Source organism: Cyprinodon variegatus, unplaced genomic scaffold (genome assembly GCF_000732505.1).
Source record: "Cyprinodon variegatus isolate N-32 unplaced genomic scaffold, C_variegatus-1.0 Scaffold458, whole genome shotgun sequence".
Lineage (NCBI taxonomy): Eukaryota > Metazoa > Chordata > Actinopteri > Cyprinodontiformes > Cyprinodontidae > Cyprinodon > Cyprinodon variegatus.
Window position 1 is genome coordinate 360,634 of NW_015150911.1, and position 18,184 is coordinate 378,817.

The window sequence follows — 18,184 nt, forward strand, 5'->3', positions numbered from 1 at the left end:
TAGGAGTGATCACAGCGCTCTGTGTCATCAGCAACGTGTCTGTCTCAAGGCCAGCACGTAGGTTTGATTAATACTTTGTAATAAATAAATGAATAAAGCACAATCATACTCAGTTTTGCTCCCGCTGTAATTTTAAATACGCAGTAGAGGTATCTAAAGGTAGTAGAGGACATGTACCTGTATATAAGAAAACCCTATAGTCCGGTGCGCCTTATGTGTGTGTTAAATACAGAAATGGCACACATAACTGAGACTGCACCTTTTAGTACGGTGCGCCTTATGGTCGTGAAAATTGTCTGTTTTTTTATACATTTCAATCCCCAGGTTTAATTAATGACATTGCTTGTCCAAATGCTCCTGGCCCGGCCCTTCTGTCAAATTTTAGAACCCATTCTGGCCCGCAAGTCAAAAAGTTTGCCCACCCCTGGTCTAACCAATCCTTGATATCTTTGGCAGATATTTTGGCCAATACTTTGGAGCCATTATTGCTATCAACAAATCAAACAACATCCACTGCACTAACCTCAAGGCATGGCTGCCGAATACACTACTGAATCCATCAATGTTTCCACATATTGGCCAATACGATAAAAGAAAAAAATGGCGGTGGTCGATGTATCGGTCAATCTAGTATGGAGCTTTAATGCTTGTTTGGGGTTGGTGTCTCTTTTTTTACCATTCGTAATCCTGAGATTTTCTGTCCCAGTGACGAGGACATGCAGAGCCTGGCCAGTCTGATGAGCATGAAACAGGCTGACATCGGCAACCTGGATGACTTTGAGGAGGAGAACGAGGAGGATGAGGAGAACAGGGTTAACCAGGAAGAGAAGGCCGCCAAGATCACAGGTAAAAACCAAGAGGAGCGGTTTTTACTCCTCAGAAAAGAACAGCAAATGTATTTTTTTCTTTTGGGTCCTTTTAAGTTGTTCCAGGTATTCCAACTTAAACAACTGAAATATTTGATTAACAATGTGAAAACGCTCAGTCCCTAATGTTTAATAAATCTTTCCTTTTTGTTTATTTTCTGGTCATCATTTACATAATCACTTGTATGAATTAAAACATTTTCTGATAAGATATTACAACTTTAATCAATGACTGACACCGATATTCACTAATACCATACCAGCATATATCATATGTACTTCTATTATTTCATTGTGCAAAATTCCACAAACGGAGAACGACAGTGACCAACAATAACTGACCTATTTATCAGCTGATGTTAAACCATCAGCTGATAAATAGGTCAGAAGCAGATACAACCGGAGTCTCTTTATGTTGAAGATTTTAGATTTTAGATTTTAGGGCTGCAACTAACCATTATTTTACCAATTGATTAATCTGTCAATGATTGTATTTTCATTAATTGGTTAATTGGTGGGTGGCAAAAGGTCCTTTAAAGTAGATTTTATACTGAATATATATGGATAGCATATATTCACAGAGAATTCTGGCAGAATTACTGCTCTGATTGGGCTGCTCTTTTAGCTGATTACATGTGTTAGACTGTAACCAGTAACCAAATTATTTGACAATTATTTCAGTAATTAATTATTCTTGATCAAGCCGATTAATTGTTTCAGCTATAATTTGATGCATGCAGATATATTTGGATGGATGGATGGATGGATGGATGGATGGATGGATGGATGGATGGATGGATGGATATTTTTTTTTACTTGATTTCTTATATCTAAATTGCATCCCTAATAAAATGTAATGTTGAAAAAGGATGTATCCACTGCCAGATTTATTGATATATTGACTCCTTTTTACTTTCCTCAAACTTCTGGCTGTAAAACCAGGATCTTATCGGGCGGGGGTTCAAGCTTCAGGGTTTGTTTATGTTGCAGGTTTCCCATCCTTCCATACTTACAATGCTCAGGGTTCCTGCTATGGTCTAGCATCAAGGCCTCGCTGCTTCTTGCTTTGCTTAATCCAACTTTTTAGAGCAGCTCCTCTTCACGTTAAGCTTCATGCCTTCTTCCTTTCTTCTCCCCGTTTTGCTCCCCTTCTCATTTGTATGTATATGCATTGAGTGCCTACAGCAACGCTCCAGTAGCACGCATCTCTGAATCAAAGGCTGAGCCAAGCTTCCACAACTCCATGCATTCACATTCCTGCTTGAATCCTACCTAGGGAACAAGCCATCGAGCGTCTGGAGTATTAATAATAACACGAGGCTAACTGGAGCGTTCTCTGGGAACGGCGGGCTCTCTCTGTCGTCGTTTTTATGCAGAAGGGAAATATTTGAATTTGTTGTTATTAAATAAAGCAGCTAACTCTTTGTTTAATAGAAATGAGAAAAAGTAAAATTTTAAAGGAGATTATTTTAATGTGACAGTAAACAAAAACAGCCTCTTACTCATTGGTTAAATTATCTGTTGGCCATCTTCTGGTTGGTTGGAAACACCACCTATCTGTGATATTTACTCTTTCATATCAAGCTACAAAAAGCTCATAACTAAAACACATTTTATAGGTTTATATTGCTATTAAGGTCACAAATAATATACACTGCAAGGATGGTCTAAAAATCAGAAATCATTTCCTAAAATAATGTTTTTAATATAATCATTTGACTAGGTAAATAAGATGATCTGCCAATGGAATGAGTGCCCTTAAAATCAGATCATTACATATTATGCATTTGAAATAAGAGACTGCAATTGTTTTTTTTGTTTTGGAATGCTCTCATTCCATTGGAAAAATGTAGGAAAAAAGCACTTATTTTAAGAAAAATTAACTTGGTTTCCCTTCCCTCTTCTACACTGGAAAAACGATCTAGAAATAAGTAAAACATTCTTAAATTAAGTGTATTTACCCCTAATATGAGTAGGTAAATGAGATACTTTGCCAATGGAATGAGTATTTTTATTCTTAAAATAAGATAATTAAATAATATGCACTTGAAATAAGACAATGCAATTGTATTTTCTTATTTTAAGTGTAAATTGTCTTGTTCCATTGGCAAGATGTCTCTTTAACCTCCTCAATCCAAGTACAAATGCACTTATTTTAAGAAAAAATGACTTATCTAGATTTCGATTTTTTTCAAGCGTGCAATGGTTATTTAATGTTTTTCCACTTAATTTAAGCCTTTTGTTTTTTTCCTCTTTTTTATGTGCGTTTATATGTATCTGTGTATGTTTGGCTGCAGGTGAATATCATGCATAACAGACTGTCATTATGCATTGTTCACTTTTCTTCTTCCTCCCTTCCTGTATTGGGCCTTTCGTTTACAGAGATAGTAAACCAGTTGAATGCCCTCAGCTGCTTACATGGGGATGATGATGATGATGATGGTGTTGGTATTCCCAAGCGAGCAAGCAAAGCAACAGCTAAGCCTGCTGCCTCTTCCCAAGGTCTTTTTTCCACCTTTCTTTCACCCCAACTCATCTCCCTGTTCTTAATGTGACGTCTACCCAGCCATTACATCTTTTATTTCTTTATAGAAAAGGCTTAAGTTTTTTAATACACCATTAAATTTGGTTATATTCCAGCATTCAACCTTTATTGGTTCCTGTTCCGTTTGGTTCCTTTCCCCTTTATCCTGGTTGTCATTGGTATCGTGGTCGTATTGTGGTCGTGTGATAATAAAATTTATTTTACCTCATTTGTTGTCCTTTTCATGGTGTTTTAAAAATCCGTAAACATCAGTTGGTTTTCTTTCTTTGTGCCTCCTGTTTTTTTGTTTTTTTTTATACCTTGTGACCCTTTCCTTTACTGCATTTGGAAGTGAACCAATGTTGGTTTAAATCTTTCTTGGCTCGTTCCAGTTTTGGAGCACTTAGCATCGGTTTCTTCTCTGCCATTTGAACATTTTACAATCTTTTTCAAAAGATAATTTACAGAAAATTATGATATTTTTGTTACAGTCTAAGTCTGAAAATATGTGGATTGATAATCCAATCATTGGTTTGATGTTTCATCAGACTCAGATTGATTAAAGATGCCTTAATACCCAGAGAAATGCAAATTAACAGGTAGCAGATTGACCCTGAGCCAGAGTCAACATACCTAATTAACCCTTTTCTCCTTGGTATGTGTGGAACAGTCTAAAAAACGGAGCAGTATTGGCCTAATTTTTTTAATTAGAACTAAGAAAATCTCTCTCCTTAATCTTTGGGCTCCTTCCTAGCACCTCATGGAAAACATCTCTCTATGGTAAACAATCAAAAAGCAGCTGAAAATGGCAGCCATGTAGGTTTGACACAACTTACTGCTGCATGGCATATTGGCTGCCTCCACTTCACTTCACATCACAACATATAGGCCAGGAGACATAAAGGTTACTCACAGGACTTTATTTCCGCATTCAGATCTTCTCAAAGCTCCCATGTAGCGTTTCTTGGCGTCTACTTCAGACACATTTAGGATCTTTTCAAACTGGCCCACACCCCTGCCGCCTGGGAACGAGCTACAATGAGCATGATTAAGACAAAGTAGTCAAGCCTTTGAGATCTCCAGTTAGGATCTCCATAGCAACCCCATGCCGTCTCCAGTCTCCCACAGAACCCCTCCATACTGCATAACTTTTCCCAGAACGCCACTGCATTAGACGCCCCGACAAGTAAGGGAGCTGCAAGAAGAAGTTTAGACGGCGTTCTCCTAAAACAACATCAAAACAAAAAGGGCTGAACTTTTTGCTTCTGGTTCACTCCAAGTGCAGGTTTTGGACACCTTGGTTTGTGGATGTCTGTTTCTTGAGTTTTGAGAAAGCTGTGTTGGCAGGCTCTTTGACTTCAGTGTTTATTGGTTATTTATTCGTCTTTCTCTTGGAAAACAACAGAACTGATCAACAAGCTGAACTTCCTGGAAGATGAGGATCAGGACGCTGCTCCTGCCATGACTACCAATCCCTTCGATGAGCCCAACACTGACCTTCAGTCCTTCCACCTCAACCCGTTTGGCGATCCGGATGAGGAGGGTGAGTGCAGACTACTAGAGCATCTGTTTTACTTTACTTCACTGAATGGTCATTGTGAAGTTGGATGTTTTTTGGAAAGACCAATCACAGAATCTTGCTGATTCGTAGGTGACCAAACACTTATTTTCCACCATAATTTGCAAATAAATTATTTACAAATTCTACAATGTGATTTACACGATTTTGTTTCTCATCGTTTTCTCTCTCATAGTTGAAGTATACCTTTGCAGGGTTATATTTATATTTAAAATCAGACAAAATTAGAACAGTGTTGACATTTGAATAAAGCTTAAACCATGAAATAATTGCCAGAAAATGTAAATGTTTTGAAACTAGAGTTATTGAAAAATCTGACCCCTGGAAATCTGAATTAATGGAATTAGTTATTTGTATCATTTATGATACATTACATATATTTGTGGAATTTATCATTGATTTTCTGTTCACTACATGTGACTGATTGTATAAGTCATGTTTTTCAAGAACATCAACATCACACCATTGATATAGATGTCTCAAAAACTCATGAATCAAATGATACACTTGGTGTTAAACGGTGAAATTGCCATTAGCACCTTGGATTAGCATTTAGCATTACTTCCCTTAAGGCTAAAATCTCCTTAAAAAGACTTTAGTGTCACCTGCATGTCTTATCCTTAACATAAGCTGCAATCATTCAGCAGAAATGGGTCAGCTTTTGGGGTTTCTGACCAGCAACTTGCTAGAAAGCATCCTTTGGTTGGTAAGCCGTGCACCTAAAAGGGTTGGAAAGGACGTAGCGGTTCTATAGCGCCACAAAAGGCTTTGATTCAGACAGCTTAACCAAATATTGTCTGAAAACCTGATAGCCAGATGTGTTGGCTCAGTGTTGTTTAACAGAAACACTATAACACATCATCAGAGTCATTGCTTTTAATGTGCTCCTTAGTGGTAACTTTTAAAGCCTTTGTCAAAGGTTTTATTTTTGTTAATTATTATTATTATCATGTGAGACCTTTTAAGATATTGATTTCTACGTAATAAAAATCAGGTCTGTGAGTGAATTTCTAAAGAGAAGGCAGAATAAATGTGGTGAGCTAAAACACACTGAGTGATGAAGTGGGCAGCAGAGTATGTAATGCTTAGCTAGTTCCCCAGACAGACTGCAGTCAGATTTGTTTTGTTTCTCTCTGCTGTCTGGCTCTGCACTTGCTAACAAAGCTCCTGTCACGTCTAGTGGAAGACGTGTCGTTAAAGCAACCGGTTCTCTCGTCCTTATCAAACAGAGCCCCTCTCCCAGCCGGCTCAAAGACAGCGACTCGATGAGGAGTCCTTCCACGACCCCGACGACTCAAACCCGTTCAATGATCCCGATGGAGCGGAGACCCGTTCATCTCCCTTGAACCCCTTCGATGAGGCCGACCAGGACCTGCAGCTCCAACCAGACCCCGAACCCCCCAGACCCAAGCAGAAGAAAGGCGTTAGGCCTGTCGACATGAGCAAGTACCTGTATGCTGACACCTCTCACAATGAGGAAGAAGAGCTTGATGAGTAAGACTTATTCATTATCATAATGATTGTTTAACTCAAAATTCTTTCTCAGCAGAATTCTTTTTAGACTTTTTCCTTATTATTAAAAATTCTAAATCAGAAAGTCATAATGTGACAAAGGTTGGGGGTTTGTTTGACATAGTTTTTGTTGAAATAAGAGGAGTGTGTTTGTTCCCTTGGGTGAGGCTCTTAGATTGCTAACTTGGTTACCAGTGGCATGCCAAGCCCTGTAAGGATCCCCCTTTTAGAGGCGTATTTGTAGCCCCCCCCTCCCAAGGGTAAAGTGACGAAGCTGCTCTTTCAACGGGAACAAGGCCTCTGTTGTGTCTTGCATTCTTCAACCTTGTCTCCCTATTTTATTCTCCCCTAGCCTCCATCCCACCTATCAACATCTTGCATTATACTCTCACTCTTAGCCATTCGCCTTTACCTCTTCCTGAGGTGCTGCTTATTTCATTTCACCTCCCTCCCTGCAGTTGATCTGTCGTCTTTACTTTCTGTATCAATTAAATTAACACGGCAAAGACGAAATGAGTAAAACATTCTTGAAATAATGTATTTACCCTCAATTTGAGTCAATAAATAAGATGATCTACAAATGGAATGGGTGTTTTTACCCTTAAAATAAGATAATTCTGTCTAACGCAGCATTAGGACTTATCTTTTCAACAGTTCCGCTGTTTGTTTACATCAGGGGTGTACAAAGTTGGTCCTTAAGGGCCGGCTTAAAGTCCTCCATGTTTTAAACGTTTCCCTGATTCAAAACACCCGATTCAGGTAATCACTGTTCAGCAAAATCCTTTTAATCAGCCATCAATACAAATCAGGTTTATTAAAGCAGAGAAAAATCTGAATATGGAAGACGTAGTTCCTGAGGGTCTGGATTCAGACACCCCTGGTTTAACTCTATTAAAGTTCAGTATCATCATCTTCCACCTTTCCTACTCCCAATGGAATTATATATATATATATATATATATCGTTTTGGAAATATATTGAGATTCTTGGCTGCCTGATATAATATTGATCTTTTAGTTCCTAGTATCGATTTTTTTAAGCAAAATGTTTTTACCTAAACTGAGGGAAAATGGGCTACCTCTGCACCACCAGTATGGCATATAGTGCTGTGGAGCCCTTTGGCTGTGTGGCGTAGCGCCATATCTGTAGTTGAGACAGTCACAGTGTAGGACGTGAACTGACGGAAACCCCAAACAACAAGGATGCCAAAATAACTGAACGCTTAATGTCATCCGATGAACATGTACAGAAGTTGCTTTTTTATCTGTACATTTAATTTCGATAGCAGGAAAAATGTCGCAGTATATGGTGATTATGCTGATATATATACACTAGGCTAACAGACTTGATTTATCAGGAAAGGCACAGATAGCAGTTAAAGAAGCTTTATACATTTTTGTAAAGAATGAGACGTTACTGGTGACAAAAATATTGAGATTATACAATCAATCCAACATGCACTATAGCTTTAAGCGTCAGAAAATGAGTATGAACATTAAAAAGTATTATTTTTAATCTAATATTGTCTGTAATGTTGGAGTTAAATAAGGACCTGCTAACTATGCTACATTTTAATTAGAAAGTGACTAAAATCTAAATGATTCTGCTCTTTATTGAATATCAAGTATAAGCTGCTCGGCCACAGTTTTATACAAACCACTCACCCGTTAGCTTGCTAACTGAAGTTGTAAAACAGCATTACCATAAGAGCGCTGAGGGGAACTCTTTCAGCCTTAGCGCCACAACAATCCAACATTCTTGTGACTGAAAATATTTCTAAACAGCCATTTTAATCTTGTAAGCATGACATATGTGTAGAAGCAACTTTTTATTTTAGCTTGCCGACAGGCTAGGCACAGCAGTATGTGGGGGAGGGGCACACTGCTTTAATCTGTGTTACATACAGCTGAATAGAAGGAAGGTTTTTCTAAAGAGTTACATTTTTAAGTGTTAAAGACTGAATGCAGCCGGACACTTGGGAGTGGCCTACGCCTGACAACAAGCATGGCCAAAGGTATGAGGATATCTGATGGCTCCTCAGCTGTTTTTCAAGACTTTAAACAAATTTCTTTCCACTGGGATCATTCTGTATTTCTGCTCAACGAGATGTTTTAAAGATAGTCCATGACCTTTCCTGAAGAGTGTCCGTGCTTGAACTGTAAATGTGAACCTTTCTGTTGCGGCTGTAAAGCAAAGCTGTCAGACAGAAAGCTGTTAGCCGTTTTTTTTTTTTTTTTTTAGCTCCTCTCAGCTGTCAAAATACAGACAGTTTATTGACTGCAGAGTCCCTTTTTCTATTGCTTCTACATCAAGAGCCTTTTTCGACAGAATAGAGAGTTCAGGAGGGCACACATTGTTTTGACTGAAGCTCTTTGACTTGTCTTTTAGTTTGCACTGGCTGGTTAAAGCTGGGCGATAGGCCTGACTGCTGTTCTTTACATTCCCTCACTTGTTTATACTTCTCACAGTTTATCGTCTCCTTCTCTTTTTTTTTCTTTATTGACACAGAGTAGCTTTAAATGACCGTGTTTCTTCAAGACATGCCTGGTCAGTCAGTTTCCGACTGTGACCCCCCACCTTCCCTATCCAGTGCTCTTGTATGTTTAGGACTACAAATGACATGATGAGTGAATGTCTTGAGGCGGTGCCCTTGCTTTCAGTGCCACGAGCATCCCGGCATATTGCTAACATCCTGGTGTGTGTTTCGTTGCATGCTTCTGCATGTGTGTTTGTTCTCCCGTTGTTGCCCGTCTGTCAGTAGTCCACCCTGGGTCGTAAGGATATGAGGTCACAGTCCTGACCTCAGTGCACCTGCTGCTTCTATTCACTTTCCACCAGTGTGTGCTCTTCATTGTCCACCAATAAAACATCTCTGTAGTAACATATAGATAAATATATTTTTTATTCTTATTAATTTTCTAGACTTTTAATTAGCATTTTTAACTGTTTTGTCTGCTGTATTATGAATAAAATTATTATTTCTTCATTTATCCTAATTGTTTAATTGACAATGTCCATGATGTTTTGCCGAATAGGTATCCTATTTTGCACTTATATGGAGACGTTTACTACCTCCTGAACCTTTTAGTAACATTTTCACCTTTTTAAAGAGTTACTGTATTAAAGTGTTTGTCAGAAGCATCTTGCAAAAAACTTAAGATACTCCTTTAGCTTCTTACATTTTTAAAATTCTATGGTGTTTATGACAGATTTTATTAAATACATTTGCAGGGTGGATATTATAAATTACTGTCATAATATTTGCTGAGCAAAAATCTTGGTTTATGCATACAGTTTAGCCCCTGTACTCTACAAAACTACTCACCTTTTGCTACTATCATATCTGACTAGAAGCTTTCCACATCAAAATGTAAAAATATTTCCAGTTCTTTGCAAAATCGCTCACATCTAATGGTGGCTGAGGAATTCATTCCTTCAGGTTCTTTGCCTAGACTTTTATTAGGCCACTTTAGCCTGATTTTAAAAGCTATTTGGTGTAAAACTTATACACACTTGGTATCACACACAGAGCTGACCTACTAAATAGTTAACTAATTTATCTGTGTGTCTAAAATGAGCTGCAGGGTTACCAAGAGTTTTAGACTTTCCTTTGATGGTCTTTTCTCCCTGACTGTAAGTTTGGATGGATGAGCATATCTATGGAGGTTTGAAGGTTTCTGTTTGCATATGATGCTTTTAACATGCTTCTAAGCTTCAGTAATTGTTATATGTCATAACTCTGCTCTAAACCTGCACAGGACATCATTCCTGATGTAGAGGCTGTGTCTCTTGTTCTTTGTGATGCTGATTATTTAGTGAGAAACAAACATCTGAGACCATGAAGCAGATGTAATTATCCAAAGTTTAAATTGAACACAGAAGGGTCATTTTGAGGGAGTACCTGAATCAAGTGGAAGTCATGTAATCGTTTTTTCTTTTTCGATTTTTATTAGAGAAATTAAATCATATATCTTAAAAATGTTCATTTGGTGATTGAGTCACAAACTTTATACTGTATTTGATGTAAATGTTTGTTGAGATGTTTTATTTTCACAGTTTTTGGTTTTGCAGATCAGTGTGAGGAAATTGAAACAGAACAATTGTAATTGTTTCAAACACACTTTCAGATCCAATCCGTTTTACGAGCCAAGAACATCGAGCCCAGCGCGGCCACTTGAGGGCAGCCCCTCTCCGGATGTTGGCAGTAACCAGAAGAGGAAGGCCCCTCCGCCCCCGAGTACCAGCACAGGCCCGGGCCCCGCTCCACAGACCTCCAAACCCAGCTCTGGCCCGGACGGGGAGAGAGCCCAGCCTGTTGGACCCAGCCCTCTGGCAGCAGTGATAGGAAGAGAGCTGGCCTCCTCTTCCCCAAAGGTGAGCTTTCTTAGTCTGGGCTCCAAGTAACCTGAGTTGGTTCAGATGCCTTAAACATCAACAAAAGTAAAAAAATTAAGATTCTTTCTCTTCTCTGTTTTAAACATTTAAAAGATGTCTAGTAAATGAATGTAATGGGGAAAAAAACCTAATGTGATTAAAACAAAACAAAAAAAAATCTTTAAAATGAAAACAGATCCTGTCTTAAGTTTACATTCAAATCCTTTCTCAAAATAGTGACCCAGTACATACATAAATGCACATTTATAAATCTTTACACACGGATGTGTATACATGAGTTCATCTGCAGACACATAAGAGCTTCATTTCCATACAGGCTTAAATTAGCAGTATAAACACATTGTTTTACTCATTAATTAGGACCTCCTTATATGTTCTCCTACACTGTGCAAAAAGTCTGATCTGGTAAGTGTCAGGCCTGTTTTATTGGCCAGCAGCAACTTCTAGCTTTCTTAGCTCTCATGCTTAAAGGTATAGAGAACAATCTTTTATTTCCAGGTGGATCATCTAAATAAGTGGTCCTCCTAACTGTCAATCATTCCGGTGATATGTGTACGTAAGGCTGTCCTACGTGGTCTCCGGTCCATTGAGTTGCGCACTTTCAGGCGCATATGTGTGGTGAGCTATGGTTTCAGACAGTCATTGAAGCGGCCAGCTGTCGGGTAGCGACAGTATAAACACATTTTTTTACACATTAATTAGGACCGCTGTCGCCGGGCCGGCGACTAATAACAAAGATGGCGCAGGCACTGTGCAGTGAAGCAGAATTTATGTGACCAACGGGGAGCGAAAAGCAATGATCATCTGTCCGAACGGTAAGTTAACTGAGTTCGCTATAAATTCCACTATATAACCCCCACTCTATATAGTTGTTGAGGGATTTAGCAACTTTCACACAGGTTGCACAAGGAGAAATGGGCTCATGCATGCTCTCGCACGCGTTTAATAGGCCTTCCCTCTGTGATGCGGATACAGGGTTGTGCATGTGCATTTTTTAAATTTAATTGGAGAAGGCGGTTCTTCACCAAAATCCTCCATCATACCTTGAAGAGGAGTTCAGATTCACTCAGTTGCGGATCTGGTGTTGGACTTGTTTGACTTTTTTCTTTCTACTATAAATCTCTGTCTGCTCAATGGTAAAAAAGCCTGGCAGACACACACCAGTCAGGTTTTTGTTTCAGTAAAACACCTAATGCTGCATTGCTGCTATTCTGGCTGTGTCATTGCTACGGCCTGGATTTCTAACTTGTTTCTTAAAGATCTCACATTGCCTAAAATGATTGACAGGAGAGATGGCTGGAATTTCCACATCGTCTCTCTTCTTGCTCCTGTTCTGCATCCTCACCGCCTGCTTTTCAATGCAGGTTGTACTTGCGGAAGTATTAAAATGTTATTTATTTTGGAGCTCTTAATGAGCTCCTTATAGGTATAAATAACAACATGTTATGGTTTCTTTGGTCAAGCATAAGAAATATCCAAATATTCTTTTAGAAAAAGATCAAGCTAGCAGAACTACTCCCAAAATGCAGCCGCTTTAAGCTGCAAAATTTAGTTTACTAAACAGTTTTTACTCCAATTGAAATGGACAAAAAAGCCGTTTTGTACCTTTAGTACCGTTCAGTCTTACTTTACTGTGAGTTGAAAGAAAAAAGTTGAGTCTTTCTATGCAGACCCAGAATAATAGCCTTACTGTTTTTTTACTGTATCACTTGACCACCTGGTTAAGCAGTTTTTTTAAGTAGGTGGGTTTAGGGGACGGTTTTGTGTCAGAAGAGCACTTCTGATCTTAGATCAAATAGGCATCTTTGTAGTTTTTTTTTTTTCTCATTGAAATCATTTGTGAGTTTTGATAATTATTTATTCCACACATTTTTTCCACAGGCTAAATCACATATTTATGTTCACACAACTCACCAGCTTTTCCGTCGTATTTGTATTTTTTGTTCATTGGTGGGGATTTTTTTGTGCATGTTTATTTATTTATTAAAATTAGGTAAATCACGGCTGGCTCTAATTAAATGGCTGATGGTCACACACCTACGGCCGGAGTCACACCACTGGCGGGGAATGATTGGCTGTGGGTGTGGAAGGGAGTGCAGGTTAGAAGCTGTGTGTGTGTGAGTGTGTAGGGGCTCAATGAACCTTTTTGCCGATTTAAACACCGGGGGCTTAACTACAGCAGAGCGATCACAAGGGGGTGTTGACCCCCTTTGCACACACTCACACAAGCACATACAGTTACTTACACATGTGGCGCTCCTCCCTGTGCAGTTGGCTAGTTGACTGTTTTAGTGTAGCTGAGCGGTGATGCTGGCTGTCCATGTAATTATGGCACAGCGCCTTTATCACCCGGCTGCAGTTGCCTGTGACCATGGGTGAGGGGCCCTAAACCACTTTAATTACCCAGAGCCAGTGGCCTGTGGTGGGCCACACTTCGCCAAGAGATGCCCCGGACTCTGGAGCTTTCAGGAGAGGGAGGAGTGGAGGGATACAGAGAAAGAAATGTGGGGATGTGCATTCAAGAAAAAGATATGTGGAAGATGGTGAAGAGCAGAGGAAAGGGAAGAAGATGGCCGCTTCATTGCTCACAGAGGGATATGATGTTCACAGTAAGCAGGGATAGGCCTACTGGGTTTGTTGACACGTAAAGCAGATGTGAATAGCTTTTCCATTCTTATTCACACCAAGCAGCAGTGATATACACATGGCACAGCCTGCACATGGGCTGAGAGATGACCTTTGAAAGTATGAAGTCAGAAAGGATTAAGAGGAGACATTCCCACTATGAGAGGCCAGGAAGAAATGTTCCATTTTAAACGTGAGCAGGATATAAATGTATGTCTGGGTGCATGTTTCCTGTTTTTTTTTTTAAGGTATCTCGTCTGCCTCAGGCTCAGATCGGCGAACATATTCTCATAGAGTTCAGTGTGTTTAAGATGTGGATGGAGGTTCATGATTCGTTGGTTTTTGGTGAACACTTGGTGGCATCTCAGAAAGGGAATAGAATTTTTTACCCTAGAATTTTAAGCTGCAATCCCCACTTAAATGTTTACAAGCGTCCCTGTGGAGTTTGTCTGGACACATGTCCATTACAGGGTTCAACTCAACTCAAACTTTATTTATAAAGCACATTTAAAACAACCGGGGTTGACCAAAGTGCTGTACAGATATCACAGTTACAGGAAATAAGGTAAAAACTTAAAAGCTAAAATACATAAACACAATGCAATAAAATAGAATAAAATAAGTTAAAATATATTTTGCCAGATGTCCACTTAGACCTGATTAAAAGCGATGGAGAATAGGTGTGTTTTTAGGGACTACACGTAACTAATTGTGATGCACTGACACGGCAAAATTAAACCTGCTACACCTTCAGAATGAACTCACCTTATGATTATTTTCCAAATTGATTAATCTGTCAATTATTTTTTTCGATTAATAATCGGATTGAAGACTTTTTACTAAATTAAACCAGGTGAAACTGAAATTTTCCCCTTGAGGAGTTCTGGATAGAGCATATTGACAGACGAAAGAGATTTTTTTTATCTTAAATGCAAAATGTTTACATATTTTTTTCTCTCACAATTTTGGTATAATTGCTGTTCAAGGTGGGTTGCTCTTTCAGCTAAAAGCATGTTTTAGTTTTACTAAATATTAATTTTGTTCATGATTATTTCAATGTCGATTAAACACGATTAATTCGAATAATTGTTTCAGCCCTAAAAAAGATACATTAGAACCAATAATAGAACTGTAAATTTGTGTACCTATTCTTAGCATTATCAGAGTTCAAAATTAATTTAAATATCATAAATAATAACAATGTATTTTAATTTGAAAAACCAGCATTGCTGGCTCCTGGCTTTGCCTTTCTTCGAAGCTAATTAGAGGATGAAGCTACTTGTGGCTACAGTGTGCCATGGTCCTATCATTACTAAAGGAAAACTGCTGACAACAGTCCAATGTTATAAAATTAGCAACCTTTTTGTTATATTTAGGGACATTGTGGACCCTTCTAGCCACTTTAAAAAAAGCAACTAGAGACCTGATGTATTGGCTTTTCTCTTTTCTTTGTTTTTTTTTTTTTGACTAGCTTAGCTTTACTGTTGCTGTCTCACAACACCAGCTATATTTTCCTACCTACCTCAGCGCCTTGAAGAGCAATGAGTGAAGTAGGTTTTCTTCTTGGAAATCTCACTGCCTCCATAGACCTACTTGTACATGCTGACTTGATTGGCAGAAATTAAACATGGTTTCCACCATCTTTTGTTTTATCATGCTGTGAATTGAAGATCTTGACAGAGATCTTTTCAATAGAGCAAATAATGATCAGAATATTAACACTATATCTATTTTTTTCCCAAAGAAAAGTTATAATTATATTTAAAGGAGCAGTAGGTAAAAAACGACAATATCTGTCCTCTCCATCAGAAATGGGTTTTTCTTCTTTCAAGCCTCGAGGTATGGTACAAAGCTGTACGCAGAAAAAATATGTGTAGCCCGTGTTTACCTCATGGTATCTGAGCTGAAGGTATAAGAATTCCCAGGGTTACTAAAACAGAGCGCAGTATTGGGTATTTTATGCAAAAGAGCATTAGTGTGCAAGCTTGGAAGTCAACAAGAGAAACATCACACATCTGAGTGCGAGACTAGAGACAACCGCCGCCGGTTTAGGAGGGGTAAACGTCTGCTTAGCATCCACATATCTTTAGTGTTCAATCTTTGAGAGACATGGATTCCCCCGCCCACTGTCTGAAGAGATGTAAGGCCTGATAGTCAAACGTACTAATTTCCTAAATTCCTCACTTTGGTATCATGGATAAAATTGTTCCATGTAAAGACTTTTTTTCACTGTGCACTTTATTACATGACACAGAGTACGCATATGTGGTACTAAATTAACGCCGCACATCTACTTTTAAGGTAGTCTGTGCACCTGATTGTCTGTTAGCCTAGTGAGACTTTTTTTAAATTTTGGTAGAAACCTTAATTTGACTTGAAAGATAAAGTTTTGTCTAGCAAAGAAACCCTCTTAGTAAATGGAGATCAACTCTGGGTATTTTAATCTCAGTTTAAAACAAGTTTGTGTCTGAAAGCCTTAGAGTTTTTCTTTTTAAAGGGAACTGGTTAACAAACAAAGTTATGGGGAAGTTCAAAGCTGGTCACTTATGGCTCGTTCTTCTCCCCCGTAAGCGTAACGCTGTGGACGACCTCTGTTGGACTTCTCCTCTCCCGTCTCTCTCGAACAGATGTTTCATTACCTTTGTCTAAGAGGCTCCATCCTCCTTGTCATTGCATTAGAGCACGCCACTCTACTGCCAGTCTGTGAAAAATCGCCTTGCTTAAAGGACATTTGACGTGAGCCGAATCAGGCAATCTATACGTAAATCAGATGTATGTATTAAATTCTGAGAACAGCTGGCAAAACTGGATGTTCGCTAATGTGACACAAATTCAGTCCCAGAAGAAGATGCTTCTGTGAAGTTGCATAGTAAAACTGACAAGCTTTACACCTAACCAAAGCAGCATCAAATATCTAAAAAGATGGCCTACAGGAGGCCACTTTTACATGCTGTTCATCTAAGATTGATCTCTAAGTTGTAACAAAGTGATACTTGAGGCTGTCAGTAGCCAGTTCACGTCTTCATGCCAGCCTGCCTGTCCGCTGTCCTGTCTGAGCGATACGGATCCTCAAACGTGTCAAGTTTAGGATTTGTGAAGGAGCTGGAGGGATGAAAACGTCTGTGGGATTAATGTAAATGAACGCAGGGAGTTCCTGTTGGTCGGGCTGGGAGCTCTGTCTGGTCGGATTCAGTCCATCTCTTCTCCGCGGAGCTGATTTCCCCCCTCCTGGTAATTCAGTTATCCTCTCCACCCCCCTTTTGTTTTATCTCCGTCTCTATTCTGTAGTCAGACCGCTCTACACTTAGATGCTCTTATCTTTGGATTTTTATCAGGTTTCTGCTTCATGAATTATTTCTTATTTTCATATAGAGAAAAGTTGAAAGTTGGCATATGAGTAACTAAAGCTCTCACAAAAAGTTCTCACTGTTATATCTATATTCACTTATAAAACCTAAGAAAGAGTTGGATATTTGTAGTTTGAGAGTTGCTTGTGTGAAAAAAATTATAGATAGCATATTGCATTGTCCCTAGTTTCAGTTAACTGTTATAATTTCCTATTACCCATAGCATATACAATCAAGTTTATTTTACTGCACAGTTTGACTTTCTAAGAAAGGAACATTTCAACCAATAGCAGGAATATTTTTTTGGTTCTAGGGCTTCTTTAATTAATAATGTTAATCAAAGGGTAGAAATGAGAGTTTTGTGGGTTGCGGGAGCTCCTCTGATGGGGGGTGGCAGAGGCCAGAGCTTCCCTCTCTTTCCCAGACTCCTCCAGTTCAGCCGGCCTCCAAATTGAAATTAAAGTAAATTAACATTATTTAATTGAGTTCGCAGAAGGCTGGGGTATTTCTTAATTAGCTTTTGCTAAGGTTCGCAGAAGGAGAGGACCGTATACGTTCCAGGAGGTGTTTCTAAGGTTACCGTGACGACTGAGGGATGAGGCCAGTAGGAGGCTCGAGAGACGAGGACAGTCGTCTGTTGTCTTCTGATCTGTGCCCGCTCTGTGGTCGCTCTTCCCGTTATCATTTTATTCAATCCAAAGTAGTTTCATCTTGAGATAACTTTGACGTACCCTTTTAAAAGAATCTCCTTCCTTCACTACTTAATAAAAGTGCGTCACTTTCTCTTCTCATGGCTTGTATAACAGATATAAAAGCACTTTCTGTGCTGCTTTTAAAGGTCACATATTTGCAAATACTGTTGTGTTCATTTGCAGAGAATGAGGAGGCACTGATTTCTTTTGATTATACCCCTGAGCCTTTTGTCATCACACCTGATTCCTGAGGATCAGATGGTTACCACATGTTTTGAAATATATAAACCATACTATATTTTTGGAATAACAAAATGAAATAAGATTTTTTTTGTCTATCATCAAATGAAATGGATGGTAAGTTATTGGCTAAAGTGTAACGCACCCAAAAACCCTCCACCTCAAAAGATCAATTAATGGAGTCACCAATAGAAGCATACTGCTCACTGTTCAAGTTACAGAATGGCTAGCTAAGCTAACAGCCATATGCTAACCATCACCTTTGAAGTTTCCATTGACTTCCTTGCATTTTGTATTAATTTCTATGAACTAACCCAGAGCCTTACCCTAAACCTAACCTTTACCAACCCAGAGCCTTACCCTAAATCTAACCCCTACCAACCCAGAGCCTTACCCTAAATCTA

The 18,184-nt window shown here is 38.9% G+C and overlaps 1 protein-coding gene across 5 annotated transcripts in view; it reads left to right on the forward strand.

Annotated features, from left to right (window-relative positions):
• The window catches only part of ehbp1 (EH domain binding protein 1), a 183,162-nt gene that overhangs the window by 52,356 nt on the left and 112,622 nt on the right, over nt 1-18,184 (forward strand). For 3 of the 5 annotated variants that reach the window (XM_015389429.1, XM_015389428.1, XM_015389431.1), the window contains exons 7-11: nt 707-846; nt 3,249-3,368; nt 4,796-4,933; nt 6,199-6,463; nt 10,609-10,855. In XM_015389429.1, coding sequence (XP_015244915.1) covers nt 707-846; nt 3,249-3,368; nt 4,796-4,933; nt 6,199-6,463; nt 10,609-10,855 — 910 coding nt within the window. The remainder of the gene's footprint in view (nt 1-706; nt 847-3,248; nt 3,369-4,795; nt 4,934-6,198; nt 6,464-10,608; nt 10,856-18,184) is intronic. The other 2 variants (XM_015389430.1, XM_015389433.1) reach the window with 1 other exon arrangement.